Source organism: Hippocampus bargibanti, linkage group LG16, assembly GCF_051943395.1.
Source record: "Hippocampus bargibanti isolate YZ-2025 linkage group LG16, ASM5194339v1, whole genome shotgun sequence".
In the NCBI taxonomy this organism is placed as follows: domain Eukaryota; kingdom Metazoa; phylum Chordata; class Actinopteri; order Syngnathiformes; family Syngnathidae; genus Hippocampus; species Hippocampus bargibanti.
The window spans coordinates 19,094,292-19,109,006 of NC_142749.1; the positions used below are offsets into that span (position 1 = coordinate 19,094,292).

The following is a 14,715-nucleotide window of genomic DNA, read 5'->3' on the forward strand; positions in this document are numbered from 1 at the left end:
GACCATCTGGAAAAGGTCCCGGTCGCACCCGCGGACGAGCGAAGGAAGGCCCTTGCGCCCGGCGGATGATGGCCTGATGGCCGCCGCCTGCTTGCGGCCTCTCGGACCGGGCCGCTGGAGCGCGCGTCCCGCTTGGCTTGTTAGATTCTTGAAAGAAGCGCTAGTTGCGGTCCCGCCGTCGACCGCAATCCGACCCCCACGTCCACTCGCGCGTCCTGATGGCAGCTGCTTCCTTTGTGTCATCGGAGAGGCCCCGAAAGCCTTTGGTCCAATCTGAAGGTTTTGTTTTGTTGTGTTTTGCCTCATAACAAGCGGCGCTTTCTGTTGAAGGGGCCGACAACTGAGCTGGCCAGCGCGCGCGATGACCACACTCTGTAAACACGTTGGGGGGGGGCGTCGGTCCTGTTTGGCCGTCTGCAGCGGGGGGCTCACTTGCTCTGCACAATATTAGTTTTTGTGCGCCGCCAGGAAAGACGGCGAAGCGACTCCGCCGCCGGCCCACTTCCATTCAGCAACCGTAGACGCGCGCGCGCACCCTCCGCCTGCCTTTTTTTTTTCAGACGTCATTCTCATCGCCGACTTTCGTCCGGCCGGGTCTTCTGGACTTTGGGCTCTCCGTTCCGATGGGTCGTCGTCACGGCAACGGCACCCGGCCCGTCCGACAGCCCGTTTGTCTAGCTCGAAGCTTTTTGACGGCAGCCCGACCCGAATGATGGATGAGCGCCTGCGGATGATGTCACGCGATGACATCGGCAGACGACGGCTGGCACGAGTGCGGTTTGTGCGCGGACAAAGCCCCGGTTTCAGCGCTCCGACCTTTTGCTGAGGTTTGGGCCGATGCCGCAGCTCTGCTTACCTTTCAGCTTTGACGTGATGGATTTTCGTCATCCGTGGGCGCTGAATCAGTGCCAGCTGCTCGTTGCCGGCGGCCTCTTGACAGGTGACGCCCAAGAAAAATGTTGTCGGAGCAGACGCACGATAAGAAGTTTGCCATGTGGTCATTGAAAACAGAACCTGGAGGTGAAGTCACACGCTTGGCAAATATTTGCACCGCGCGCGTCAGCCAAGAGATGACGTGGGTCGCATTTGATACGAGGCAGCCGTGTGAAATACGAAGGAGTCACGGTGCGCTCCATTGCGCCACTGAGCTCGTAGAAAAGGAAGGAAGGAGCCGGGCCGGCCGAGGGTGCGAGGACTTGGCGCCGCGCTCTTGACCTTAAATAGCAAACGTTTGGCTGGCGGGCGAACGAGCCCCCAAGCGGGAAGTGTGACGCTCCACTTCCTGTCTGCCCGCCCGCCTCACTGGGAGGCCTCGACCTTTGCCACGATGGTCGTCTTCATCAAAAAGTGTCGCTTGTACTTGGAGCTTCTCGGCTCTGTGAAGATAATTACAATCGGGGGCAGGAGGGAAAGGGCAAAGGGATGAAATCGCCATTTACTCTGAATACTTCTTCATTTTTTTAGCTGGCTAGCTATTTGCTATCTAGCTCCCTGGGCGGCTATATAACTAGCTATTAGCTACAGAGCTATCTAGCTGGCTGGCTAGCTATTGGCTAGCTAGCTTTCCATTTGAGTTACTTTTGGCTTGAGTGAACAACCCAAAAAACTGATCCTGTGACCTTGAGAGTTTTGAAAGGCGCTTAGAAATCAAATGGATTATTGTTATTTGCCACTTTTCCCACAACCCTGGCAACAAAATGACAGGAAGTTTGACGCTCCACTTCCTGTGGGCGGGCCGGCCGGCCTCACTGTGGCGCATTGATGCCCATTTGCCACTTTTGCCACAACCCTGGCAAGAAAATGCCGAGACGCAGCGTGCAAGACGAGGTCGCCCCCCTCGTTTCACCTTTCACGCGTCATTCAAAGGCAAGACGACTTCTGCTCTTATCAATGCGTCAAATCGATCCAAAGATGGCAACGGCGCGCTCTTTTTTTTGCTTTGCTTGTCACCAGCAAGCAAGCAAGCAGCGCTCGCCTTCAACTGACGTGTTGCTGAGAACGTGTCGGCGATCCTGGCGATACACGGAAACAAGGGGACGCTTTTTTCTTGATTCTGCACTATGTACAGTCTTGTTTATACGGTTTTTGCACAGTATACAGTTGACATTTTTATTTTGTTATGCTTAGAATATCTTGATTTCTATCCTTTCACTCCCACCCCATCCCTCTTCAATTGCTGCTGTGGACTGCAAATTTCCCCATTGCGGGACGAATAAAGGGATTCTGATTCTGATTTTTCACTGTAAGGAGAGTTTGTCCCTTTCCCTTTGCCGTCGTGACGTCATCAAAGCGGGACGCGCTCGGCAACGCGAGCCGCAACAGAGCGAACGTCTCGTCGGCGGCGTGCGCTTTGACCTCGGAGCAACCCTCATCGTCCGTTTGCTCCGCGCGTCGAGAGTTCGGTACCGAGGTTAAGATCCGGGCACTTGAAAGTCTCGGCGGCCTAGCTTTAGCGCGTCGCGTCGCCTCTGAGGCCACCTACGGCCGACTTTGGCTCGAGCGAAAAGAATGGCGGCCAAGCAGGCGTCCGTGCACGCCAAGTGGATCATCGGCAGAGTGATCGGAACCAAAATGGCCAAGACAGCCAAAGTGCGCGTCACCAGGCTCGTGCTGGACCCCTACCTGCTCAAGGTAAAGAGACGCGCGCGCACACGCACGTAGAGATAAACGAACGGCGGCCTTATTGTTGTTGTTGTTGTCACCTTGTCTGTCACCCGCGGGTCCCGCCGTGACGCAGTACTACAACAAGAGGAAGACGTACTTTGCGCACGACGCGCAGCAGCGGTGCGCGGTGGGCGACGTGGTGCTGCTCAAGGCGCTGGGCGAGCCGCGCGCCAAGCGCGTCAAGCACGAGCTGGCCCAGGTGGTCCACCGGGTGGGTCGCGGCGTCGACCCTCTGACGGGCAAGCGCGTGGCCGGCGTCCACTTCCTGGAGCCGCTGGACGACCTTCGCGCCGCCGACGACCACGACGCCTTGGCCCGCAAAGTCCGAAGCTTGAACATCGCCGGAGACTCGTCGGGTTCCGAAGGTTCGAAGGAGGTTTGGTGAAGCGCCGCCTGGTGACCCGGGCGGGCAAAGAACACGCCGCGCGTGGACCAAGAAGCATTCCCGCCACCGACAAGCGTCAAGTCAGCCGAGGGGAAAAGCGACTCGGGATTCCAAGGCAATGCTTGAAACCACGACGGCATGCTGTGCTCGCCATTTGGAGCTGCTCCCAAACTCCTTTTCATCCACAACGGGACGTTTCTGAGAGGCCGTGAACTTTTGCCACAATAATTCACGCTGATTTCACATTAAAAAAACCGCAACCGGCTCCTTTTTTGCATGTTCAGAATCAGAATCATCTTTATTGCCAAGTATGTAGAACACACAAGGAATTTGACATCACGCTGACGAGGGCTAATAAAGTGTGTCAAATGTTCTTTAATTCAATCGATTCGAGAGAGAAAACAGAATTGAAACACATCATTTCCAATCCATTTGTTTGCTCCGCTTTATGGAGCCAAGTTAACCGTCACTCGTCGACTTTTGGTCCGAGCGAGCTTCCGTCCGTCTGCCTCGAGCAAGATGGCGGCGCGAGTCCTTCTCACGGCGCCCAAATGGTCGACGAGCGTCAAACGCTCGCAACAAAGCGTCGCCGCCGGCGGACGCTTCGGGCCTTCCGTCAGGTGACTTTCGCTCTCGTCCGCCGTCGGCGCACGCTCGCGATTTGTCACTTGAAACGTCAAACTTCGGCGAGGTGCTAACTGGCTAGGCTAAGGCTAGCTTCGGCGGCTGCCGCCGAGGACGCGAGTGACGCTCGCTAACGCGCGACGTCAAATGGCCGCCGTGGATTTTCTCGGTGAAGTCAAAGGCGCTTCGGCTATTAAGACCCGCGCCACGATCGGACGCTCCCAAATCCCGTTCAAGGTCGAAATCGGGACGCGCGCGGCGACGCTCTTCGACTCGAGTCGAACTCGACAAAGTGTCAAGTTTGTTGATGAGTCGGAGCCGACGAACTTCATTGCTTGCCAGAAAGTGCGAAAAGTTCGCCCGCCAAACATTTATTTCCCATAAGAAACCGTTCAAAATGACATTCATCCGTTCCCAGGTCCCCTTAAGACATAATTTCTACCAAATGAGCCTTCAAACTACACAAAATATACCGATTTTAATGTCATACGTATTTATTTTACTTTGTTACTTGCTGGCGCTGCTCACTCATAGAAAAAAATAATCCCGTGACTGTCAAGTGTCCTTGAGAGCTTTGAAAGGCGCCGATCAATGAAACGGCTTCTTATTGTTCTGGCGAAAAACGCTCGTCGAGAGCGTCCGCGTTTATTTTGCCGCTCGTGTGTTTGCGTGCGCCAGGCGGTCGTCGGGGCTGCCGGACAGCTGGTTCAAGTCTCTGTTTGTGAGGAAGGTGGACCCGCGCAAGGACGCCCACTCGCACCTGCTGGCCAAAAAGGAAGACGACAACCTCTACAAGATCCAGTGTGAGTGCTCGGCCACTCTCGGCCACTCCGGCCCTCTCGGCCACTTCCTCACTCCGACGCCCTTTTTTTGTTTTTTTTGCGGCAGTTCACAACGTGAAGCCCGAGTGCCTGGAAGACTACAACCGGCTGTGGTAAGGTCCGAGCGGTCGCCGGCGCGCGGGGGTCCGGACTCCGCTCGACCGCTCCTCGCGTCCGCTTGCGTCCGCAGTGAGAGCGTGCTGCCTTCCATCCACGACGACCCGGAATACCCGTGCGAGCTTGTCGGCACGTGGAACACGTGGTACGGAGAGCAGGACCAGGCAGGTCAGAAGGCAACACCCGCGTTTCCACCACTCCCCCCCCCCCCCCCGCATTTCCTCCGTCGATAGACGTCCGGTGCGCTCTCACGACACCAAACGGGCAATTGGGATTATGTCGCCTTGATGGAACACGAATGGAGGCGCGCTGTCCGCTTGGCCTGGCAAAGTGGCCCGCTAGCCCGCTAGCTCCTAGCCAGCGCGGCCGGGTGAACGTTGAGCGCGATGCCTGTTGCAGTGCACCTGTGGAGATATCGAGGAGGTTACCCGGCCCTCACCCGAGTCATGAGCCAACTGCGGCAGAACCGGGTAAGGCTGCCTTCGCCGCCTTGACGCGACGCGACGTGACGTGACGTGACGTGACGTGACGCGCCGCCCGCCAGATGTTTGCGGATTACCGGCGGGAGCGCGGCAAGATGTTGCTGTCCCGCAGGAATCAGCTGCTGCTGGAGTTCAGCTTCTGGAACGAGCCGCTTCCCCGCGCCGGCCCCAACGTCTACGAGCTCCGATCCTACCAGCTGCGGGTAAGCGCGCCGCGCCCGCCCGCCCCTCGCCGGCGTGCCCCTTCTGACGCCCCGCCCTCTTGCGCGTCTCGCAGCCCGGCACCATGATCGAGTGGGGCAACTACTGGTGAGTGCGGACCGCCGGCGGGGCCCCGCCTCTTTGCCTTTCCGGGTTTGGCGGCTGCCGGTCGTCGGCGTCACCAAACGCCTTTGATTGTTGTTTTCCTGCGGCCGCGAGCAAGAAAGACAAAGGGAATGGCCGCCGCGTGCGTGCGCGCGCACGTAGGTGGCCGCGCCTCTTTGAATCCCACGTGAGGACTTTGCGTCCTAAATGCGGGCCGCTCGAAATCACGACGTGCGGCGCAGACGAGCGACGGTCGCGCCGACTCGCGTCCGACGGCTTGGCGTGAAAGCGAGCGTCCGGCGTCTGCCGCTCGTCCCCGCAGGGCGCGCGCCATCGAGATCCGCCAGCAGAACCAGGAAGCCGTGGGAGGGTTCTTCTCGCAGATCGGAAGTTTGTACCAAGTTCACCACTTGTGGGGTGAGTTTTGGCTTGCGGGTTCGGATCCCGCCAGCGAGCCAGCGAGCCAGCGAGCCAGCGAGCCAGCGTCTCACCTCGGGGATTCTTTTCCAGCCTACAAGGATCTGCAGTCCAGAGAAAACATCCGAAACGCCGCCTGGCAGCGAGAAGGCTGGGACGAGGTGGTCTACTACACAGGTTGGCCCCCAATCCATCACCCACCCCATTTAGCATCATCGTCATCATGCATTTCATTTCATTTGATTTCTAAGCGCCTTTCAAAACTCTCAAGGTCACTTGACAGTCACAGTCACGGTTTTTCTGCGGGTGAGCAGCGGCAGCCACAATGCGAAGCAATTCTCCCAAAATGAGTGAACAAAATAACCAAGCCGTTTATTTCTTTACAGTGATGTTTACTTTTTGGGGGAAGAAAACCAAATTACGATTGTTTTTATGACTAAACGTCGCGCGTGGCGTGGTTGTTCCCTTGTAGTGCCGCTCATCCAGCACATGGAGTCCCGCGTGATGATCCCCTTGAAGAATTCGCCTTTGAAATAAGTCCTGCCGCCGCGTGAGCCATCGAGGAAAAGGAGGAGCCCGCCGGACTTGGCGTGCGGCGTGAAGAGCGCCGTCGCCGCGCTAACCTCAGCCGACTCGCCCACAAATGCTCGCTGATTAACTTGATTGATTTGTCAAATGAATGAACGACGGGGAAAATAAACAATGTGGCTTGCCGATTGATGTTTGACGTCTGTGTAAGCGCTCGGTGCTACAGGAGTGGGCCGTCCGTCCATCCGTCCGTCCGTCCGTCCGCGACAAGGTTTCTTCAGCCGTCATCTCGACTGCTTTCAAGGTGTCGGACGTTTGGCTTCTTAGCCAAGAGGCTTCCTGCAACAGACTTCTTAGGCAACATAATGCCGATGAGGTGATACCAGAGCAAACGGGGCAATCGGGCCAGTCGCCCCCAACCTAAGAGCAGCGACCTATCAGAGCAGAGTCTGGCACCGCCACATCTGGACAGTAGGGATATATTACAACCATATACAACCATAGACGTATATATATATACGTCTATGGTTGCGCCTTGAAGAATGCGCAGCAGATTTCTCTTTGCTTTCGTCCAAATGGGATTTTTTGGCCACTTTGAAACAAGCGGCGGCGGCGGCGGCGAGAGCAACGAGGATCCACACGGCAACAAACGCCAAATGAAAAAAGTCCAAGTCCCGCCCGAAAGGTGAAAAAGGAGCGGCGAGACGGCAGAATGTCCGAGCCCCGCCGCGTTCCGCGAAGGGGGCGCCGGAACGTCCGAGCGTCAGCGCGTCTCTCGAACGCGTCACCGAGGCGCGCGCGGCCGCCCCGGGAAGCTTCCGGTTCTTTCTTCGCTCGCCTGTCTCGCGACTTCGCCTCGTCGTCCAGTCGCCATGGCCGCCGTGAAAGCTCTCAACCCCAAGGCGGAGGTGGCCCGCGCGCAGGCCGCCCTTGCCGTCAACATCAGCGCGGCCAGGGGCCTCCAGGACGTCCTCAAGAGCAACCTGGGACCCAAAGGCACCATGAAGATGTAGGTAGCGAGGCTTCGGGGCCTTTTTTTAGGGGGTTGGCGGCGGCCGCTCGATGCTAGCCCGAGCTAAGAAAGCGCTAAATGGCGTCGCCGATTGAACGCTTGCTCCTTGGGCGCTTCGTTCCGGCGGTGGCCAGGACATTTACGTCAAATGTACATTTTTCCCCGCCATGTTGGCCGCTTTATTTGTTATTTTTTGTCGATCGTTGCCGGCCTCGCTTAGCTAATGCTAACAACGCTAACCCCGTGCCTGCGCACGTTGCCTCCCCGCCCAGTTAGCCTCATCATCGGAACCAGCGAGGAGCAATTCCTCAACCTTCGAATCGAGCATCCCGGGGGTGAAGGGGGGGGGGGGATGTATCGGAAATAAGACGTAGAAATGTGTTTGGAACAACGAGCGGACGGGACGGATCGGACGGATCGAAAAGGCGTCGTCGCGAAAACGTTTTTGGAGCCATTTTGGCTCTCCGAAGGTTAAGCCGCAGCTCTGCGGATGTGTCGCAGGCTCGTTTCTGGAGCGGGAGACATCAAGCTGACCAAAGACGGAAACGTCCTCCTTCACGAAATGGTAAGTTGCTTGCCGAAAAGGAGCACATCTCCGGGCAACGTCAGCGTCTCCGCAATCAGGACCAAACCTTTATTCGTTAATTGCACTCCAATGGGGACCTTTTCCTGCGTCCTCTCTTCCCTTTGCTCGCGTCAGCAAATCCAGCACCCGACGGCGTCGCTCATCGCCAAGGTGGCCACGGCCCAGGATGACATCACGGGCGACGGCACCACCTCCAACGTGCTCATCATCGGGGAGCTCCTCAAGCAGGCCGACCTCTACGTGTCCGAGGTGGCCCGTCCGTCCGTCCGTCCCTCGCCGTCCGTCCCTCGGCGCTAACGGCCGACGCGTCCCCGTCAGGGCCTCCACCCGAGGATCGTGGCGGAGGGCTTCGACGCGGCCAAGGAGAAGGCGCTGGCCGTGCTGGAGGAGGTGAAGGTGACGCGGCCCGCCGATAGGCGGACCTTGCTGGACGTGGCCCGGACCTCCCTGCGGACCAAAGTCCACGCCGAGCTGGCTGACCTCCTCACCGAGGTGGCCGTGGCTGCGCGCCCGCCCGCGTTCCCGTCGGGTCGACCGTGACGCCGCGCGTGTTTTGCAGGCGGTGGTGGACGCCGTGCTGACCGTCGCCAGGCCCGACGAGCCCATCGACTTGTACATGGTGGAGATCGTGGAGATGAAACACAAGACGGACTGCGACACGCAGTGAGTGGGCGGCGGGGGGGGGCGGGGCCTGACGCCCGACGCCTGACGCCTGGCCTGATGTCCCTCGCCAGGCTGATCCGAGGCCTGGTCCTGGACCACGGCGCCCGCCACCCGGACATGAAGAAGCGCGTGGAGGACGCCCTGGTGCTGACCTGCAACGTGTCGCTGGAGTACGAGAAGACGGAGGTCAACTCGGGCTTCTTCTACAAGAGCGCCCAAGAACGCGAGCAGTTTGTGGCGGCCGAGAGGAAGTTCATCGCCGAGCGCGTGCGCAAGATCGTGGAGCTCAAGAAGCGCGTCTGCCCCGACGGCGGCGGCTTCGTGCTCATCAACCAGAAGGTGAGTCGGCCCGCCGAGCCGCCCGTCGGCACGGCGAACACCCGGGCGGCGCCGTCCCCGTGACGCCGCCCGCTCACCTGAGCGTGCCAGAGCAAGCGTGACGCGCACCTCTGCGCGCGGGGGCCCCTCCGTCCCCCGACGCGTATTCGGCGCATCGCCACAATGGCCGACGCCGGGCCCGCCTTGACCGCGCCTTCTCGCGCCGCAGGGCATCGACCCCTACTCGCTGGACGCCCTCGCCAAGGAGGGCATCGTGGCGCTGCGCAGGGCCAAGAGGAGGAACATGGAGAGGTCAAAGTTCGCCTTCGCCCCGCCCCCCCTTTGCCCTTTCTGACTCGTCTTTGGCGGCAGGCTGACGCTGGCGTGCGGCGGCGTCGCCGTGAACTCGCTGGACGACTTGACGCCCGACTGTTTGGGCCGCGCCGGCCTGGTGTACGAGCACACGCTGGTGAGGAGACGCGCCGGCGTCTTGAAGCGCGCCAACCGCCCGCCTATCGCCCGCCTCTCACGGTGACGCCCTTTTCAGGGCGAAGAAAAGTTCACCTTTGTGGAAAAGTGCGGCAACCCGCGCTCGGTCACGCTGCTGCTCAAAGGGCCCAACAAGCACACGCTGACGCAGATCAAGGACGCCGTCAGGGACGGCCTGCGCGCCGTCAAGAACGCCATTGAGGACGGTGAGAAGCCGCCGACGGCAAATCCTCCCGCCGGGGTCGCGCAAACGCTCCCCGAAGTAAGGCGCCTTTTTCTCTCCCCGCCGCGTCGCCGCTCAGGTTGCGTGGTGGCGGGCGCGGGCGCCTTGGAGGTGGCCCTGGCGGACGCGCTGCTCAAGCACAAGGCGGGCGTCAAGGGACGCGCCCAGCTGGGCGTGCAGGCCTTCGCCGACGCCCTCCTCGTCATCCCCAAGGTGCGCCGCGGGGCGGAAGCGGGACGCGGTCCAAACCCACTGGACGGACCGGTCGCACCCTCCCTCCAAAATCACTTCCTGCCCTTTCGGGCCACGTGACGGCAAACGGGCGCGACGAACGTCCTTGCGGATTCGCTGTCCCGCTCTGCCTTTTGAGGTTGATTTTGGAGGGAGGGGATTCGGCGCGGGCGTCCGGGCGCGTGCCCGCCGTCCGTCCCTTTTAATGGCGACCCTCTCCCCTCCGCGTGGCGCCAGGTTCTGGCCCAGAACTCGGGCTACGACCCTCAGGAGACGCTTCTGAAGCTGCAGACGGAGTTTAAAGAGTCTGGCGGTCAGCTGGTGGGCCTGGACCTCAGCACAGGTGACGCTTGGCGCTCGCCGCTCACCTCGAAGGGTCCAAATGCTGGAGTTTCTCGCGGCAACGGGACGACGGCCATTTTGGGACCAGCGCTCCCGTCCCATTCGTGCGAACGATGTCAAACGTGCGCTTGTTGTTTTAGGGGAGCCGATGGTGGCGGGCGAGGCGGGCGTGTGGGACAACTACAGCGTCAAGAAGCAACTTCTTCACTCTTGGTAAGCAAACGTCATTGTCGTCATGCAGGTCTCGGTTCTTGCTAACGTGCGCGCGTGCGTGCAGCACGGTGATTGCCAGCAACATCCTGCTGGTGGACGAGATCATGCGGGCCGGAATGTCGTCCCTCAAGGGTTAAAGTTGAGCGCAAGAAGCACTCCAAGTTGGCCAAGCTTTGCTCGCTCGTCTTGACCGCATCACCTTTGTTGATCACTTTTTGGTGAAAAGCCATTAAACTTGTTTTTGGCGTGTCTCACTTGCTTTCTTGGGCGATTCTTGGACTTGGTTTCAAGCGGGGGCAAAGACTTGAATCAGAAAAGCTTTATTGGTCCCACAATGGGGACATTTGCAGTCCACAGCGGCAATTGAAAGGGGACGGGCTGGGGGTCAAAAAGTCTAAGCATAACCAAATAAAATGTCAACTGTATACTGTGCAAAACCGTTTCATAAAAAAAAAAAACTACATAGCGCAAGTATCAACAAAAGGCACATCGATATATTGCATCAAGCCATATTCACAAGTGTCCACTTAGTTTTTATCATCGAGAATTGCAAAGCTTGATAGCAGTCGGTAGCGGCGGTACCTCTCCTTCTTGCAGCGCCGGTGGAATCGTCTGGCCGAAGGAGCTCCTCGGGGCGGGAACGCGAGGGAGGGGCTTTTAGCTTGCTTCAAGGTCGGCCGGTCGGGCGAGCCGCGACGGCAAATCCAAAGTGGAATCGTCGCATTTCACTCGGCCAAAGTAGCAACAAAAAGTTGATGGGAGAAGGCGTTGGCCTTCATTCACAGGCGGCGAATGAATAAACGATGTGCCGGACGGTGATGAGTTAAAGTCATCGGCCTTTCTATTCTGTTTCCAATCACTTCAATCAATTTCAGAAAGAAGCCAAGAGAACTTTCTTTGAGCTGCGTTGGTGGTCAAAATGTGGCTTTTTAAGCAACCCCAAAATAATTGCGTGGAATTTGATGTCTCATTTAGCTACCTAGGTAGCTTTCTATTAGCGACTGTATCTGTTAGCTAATGAGCTAGCTTTCTATTTGAGTTACTTTGGGGTACGTGTGGCTGCCTCTGCTCACCCGCAGAAAAAACGATCCCGTGACTGTAAAGTGGCCTTGAGAGATTTCTCAAAGAAATGGATTATTATTGTTCTTATTACTGTTATTGTTATTATTCAGAGGACGCCCCCTCCTCCCCCCAATGATTTTGTTTGATGATACATCAGATGTGGCGGTCAAAAAGATGGGCGACATTGCAGGCTTTTATTTTGAAAAGCCACGTCAGAATGAGGTGTTGGATGAGTGCGGGGCGCTGTCATGGCCGTCTGGCAGCTTTCCCGCCTGCCAAATCAAATCGCCACAGTCGAACTCAAGCCGCTTCCGAAGTGGCCGAAGAGCTGCTCGTGTCAAGCGCGTGCGTCGCCGCAGGTGACGACGGCGGCCGCGCGGCGAGGCTCCGCTTGGGCGGCGACCGAACGAGTTTGGGGACATTCTTGAAGAGCTCGGGCACGACTTGAAGTTTTGCTTTGCTTTGCTTTGCTTTCTTTCACTTTGCTTGCTCGTCGCTTCGCTCGGCTCGGCGATGGAGGACCGCGGAGAGGACCGGGACTTTGCCCAACTCAACGCCAGCTTGCGTCCGCGCCTGAGCGCCAGCGAGCAGCTGTACAGCTCCCTTAGCAGGGTGCCGTCCAAGTCCGCCGGACGCCCGGCCGCCTCGCCGCCGCGCCGATCCGCCTCGCTCTCGGAGCCGGAGGACGACGACGCCGGCGACTCCGACGTCTTCGCCGGGGCGAGCCCGGGGGAGGCGCCGCGGGGGCGGGGCGCCTCCGGCTCCGGGGCCGACGAAGCCCCGCCGCGGGGGCGCTCCGAGTCTCCCGCCTCGGACGGGGGCGACTCGCCGTTCCAGAGGAGCTTCGTCACCCTGCCCGACCTCATCCACGGCGGACGCCCGCTCGGGAGGCGCAGGACGTTGGGGCACGTCAATGACACGGTAGGCTCGCAAAATGGCCGCCAGATCAGCTCGCTCGCCCCCCCCCCCCTGCCCCAATCAACACGGGAGAGGTCGAGAGGTTTTGGTTTTCGCTTCGGGCACCGTTTGGGAACGTTGCCGGACTCGAACTGGTTGCAAGTCCCAAAGTCGCCCGCACGGTGGCGGCAACGGACCGATTCCGAGCGTCCAAAGTTGCCCTTGCGCTCCGCTTCACTTCCTCGTTTGCAAATAGGCCGACCAAAATTGCCACAAACGCCAAGTCGCGACCGAATGAAATGCTCGAGGGCTTGAAACGGCTCGCGACGGGGCGAGGCCCGCGGGCCAAATGTGGCCCGCCGCCTCATTTTATTCGGCCCGCCAAAGCAAATCAAAGTCAATTTGAAAATGAGTTATTTATTATGTCACATGTGGAGGACACGAAAGGCCCCCGAGAGGAAAACTACAAAACTACAATGTGGCAAAAAAAATGAGGGAAAGAAACCGGCCCAGGACCGGGTTTCCGTCTTTGCGCTGTACCGACACCCGTCTGACACCGACTCGTTGCAGCTGAAGGAGGTTCGGCGCGAGGTGGAGCTGTCGCGAAGGCGCAGCATCAAGCTGAAGGCCCAAGTGGACAAACTGCAGGAGAGCCGACAGGGACCCGGATGGAGTCAAGACCGGGAGCGGGTAAGCTGGCGGGGGGCCACCGGGGGGCGCTCGCTCACCCGCCCGGCAAACGCCCGCACGTGCCGCACCGCATCCAGGTGACGGAGGAGGTGCTGTCCATCTTGCGGCTGATGCGGCTGATGGCGGACGAGTCGGGCTCCGCCCCCCCGGAGCCGCCGCCCCCGGGAGGCAAGCGCCTGGACGTGGCCCTCGCCCAGCTGCAGGACATCGCCCGCAAAATGGCCGTCGGCGGCATCGCCAAAAAGGTGCCCTCGCTCGCCCGTTTTTCTGCTTCCTCTTGGTTTTCCGCCCATTTTTTTTTGCCGCTCGCTTTTGGTCGTCATGGCAACAAAAGAGCGACGTTTGTCCGGCCACGTCAAAGGACGGCGGGCGCGCGCGGGAGAACCGGAATCCGAAAGCCTTTCATCGCCCCGCGACGGGGAAATTAGAGGCGGGCCGCGTCAACCCGCGAGAATGTCGCCCGGCCGGCAAAGTGGACAAACCGGCTGGCACACGCGCACCGCGTGACGCCTTTCCTTGTGTCGATTGTTTCTCTCGGGCGAGATGTCGGGTGGGAAAGGGCGATTGAAGCCGCCGTCTAACGTCACGCGCTGCGCTCAGGACGCCTTTAGGTCGGCGGGGGGCGGCGCCGCGGCGGACGGCGCCCTGCTGGAACAGGCCCTGAGGGATCGAGACGACGCCATCGACAAGTGAGTGGCCCCGACGCTCGCCCGTCGGGCGTGGCGGCTGACGCCTCTTTTGTGGCGCCGGCTGGCCGCAGGAAGAAGGCCATGGAGGCGGAGCTCCTGCGCAGCAAGTCGGAAATGATGCTGCTCAACAACCAGCTGCTCGAGGCGGCGCAGAAACGCTTGGAGCTGTCGCTGGAGCTGGAGGCCTGGAAGGTGAGACGGGGTCGTCCGTCGGGGTCGGGGTCACCGCCGGGAGAGGCAGACGGGTCTCGGAAAGACTTTGGGCCAAACGGGGGCCCCCCAAAGCGCCTCCCGGGTGACTCGGGTGGGACCGGAAAGCAAAGGCGCCTCGGTTTTTGCCAGGGCGTGGCCCGGCCCCCGTCGCCCGCCTTCACCTCTCGCCCTTCCGTCGTTGTCGCAGGAGGACATGCAGCTCCTGCTGCAGCAGCAGCTGCTCCTGCAGCAGCAGGTGGAGCAGGGCCAGAAGAAGCCGTCTCGCATGGGCCTCCTGAGGAGGAGCAAGGCCCCCCTTCAGCGGCCCGCCAGCTTCCCGGTGGCCTCGCCCGTCTCGCCCGGCCTCAGCCCCACCCAAAAGTCCTTTGGCCGGCCTCAGCCGTCGCCCGCCCAGGCCGCGCCCACTTGGAGGGACAAGTGGAAGAGGGGCAACGGGGCCGGCGCGGGGGTGGAGGGGCCCCGTCGCCGTGACGACGATGGTTTCCAGGTGGTCTCGCTGGACTGACCCCCCCCCCCGCGATGTCTTCATCGGCAACCCTCCACCGATGGCACCGAAGACCTTGAGAGGGACGTCAAAGTGACTTTTTTTGGGAGGGGGGGCCGCAACGGACGTGTTTTGCTCTGAAGTAAAGGCCTCCAGCCGGCACGCCCGATGGCCCTCTCGTCTCCTTCGCCAAATTGCGCCAGCGTCGTGGGCGCGCCGAGAAAATGTACGTGCGCCAGCGGCCAGGAAACGAACCTGA

General features: G+C 59.9%; 4 protein-coding genes across 5 annotated transcripts; all 4 read left to right on the top strand.

Annotated features, from left to right (window-relative positions):
- The first annotated feature begins 2,282 nt into the window (after positions 1-2,282).
- Positions 2,283-3,422, top strand: mrps17 (mitochondrial ribosomal protein S17). The gene is made up of 2 exons (XM_089017251.1): positions 2,283-2,631; positions 2,738-3,422. Exons 1-2 carry the CDS (start codon positions 2,509-2,511, stop codon positions 3,047-3,049), a joined length of 435 nt encoding a protein of 144 aa, XP_088873377.1. The 5' UTR covers positions 2,283-2,508; the 3' UTR covers positions 3,050-3,422.
- Positions 3,423-3,518: 96 nt separating this feature from the next.
- Positions 3,519-6,532, top strand: LOC148886991 (protein NipSnap homolog 2-like). 2 transcript variants are annotated; one of them, XM_089017247.1, is made up of 10 exons: positions 3,519-3,669; positions 4,352-4,476; positions 4,562-4,607; positions 4,685-4,779; positions 5,011-5,081; positions 5,156-5,296; positions 5,371-5,402; positions 5,722-5,816; positions 5,910-5,993; positions 6,289-6,532. In XM_089017247.1, exons 1-10 carry the CDS (start codon positions 3,569-3,571, stop codon positions 6,351-6,353), a joined length of 855 nt encoding a protein of 284 aa, XP_088873373.1. In that variant the 5' UTR covers positions 3,519-3,568; the 3' UTR covers positions 6,354-6,532. The 2 variants fall into 2 exon arrangements, with proteins under 2 accessions (XP_088873373.1, XP_088873375.1); XM_089017249.1 differs by having other exon boundaries at positions 5,206-5,296.
- A 624-nt stretch (positions 6,533-7,156) lies between these two features.
- On the top strand, positions 7,157-10,670 carry cct6a (chaperonin containing TCP1, subunit 6A (zeta 1)). Its single transcript, XM_089017244.1, has 13 exons — positions 7,157-7,353; positions 7,858-7,921; positions 8,057-8,191; positions 8,261-8,434; positions 8,502-8,605; positions 8,677-8,944; positions 9,153-9,235; positions 9,296-9,392; positions 9,471-9,618; positions 9,715-9,848; positions 10,104-10,209; positions 10,349-10,421; positions 10,486-10,670. Exons 1-13 carry the CDS (start codon positions 7,217-7,219, stop codon positions 10,556-10,558), a joined length of 1,596 nt encoding a protein of 531 aa, XP_088873370.1. The 5' UTR covers positions 7,157-7,216; the 3' UTR covers positions 10,559-10,670.
- A 1,028-nt stretch (positions 10,671-11,698) lies between these two features.
- bicdl2l (bicaudal-D-related protein 2-like) lies at positions 11,699-14,625 on the top strand. The gene is made up of 6 exons (XM_089017245.1): positions 11,699-12,404; positions 12,951-13,070; positions 13,148-13,315; positions 13,671-13,759; positions 13,831-13,951; positions 14,160-14,625. The coding sequence occupies exons 1-6, from the start codon at positions 11,997-11,999 to the stop codon at positions 14,475-14,477; spliced, it is 1,224 nt and encodes a 407-aa protein (XP_088873371.1). The 5' UTR covers positions 11,699-11,996; the 3' UTR covers positions 14,478-14,625.
- Positions 14,626-14,715: the final 90 nt, after the last annotated feature.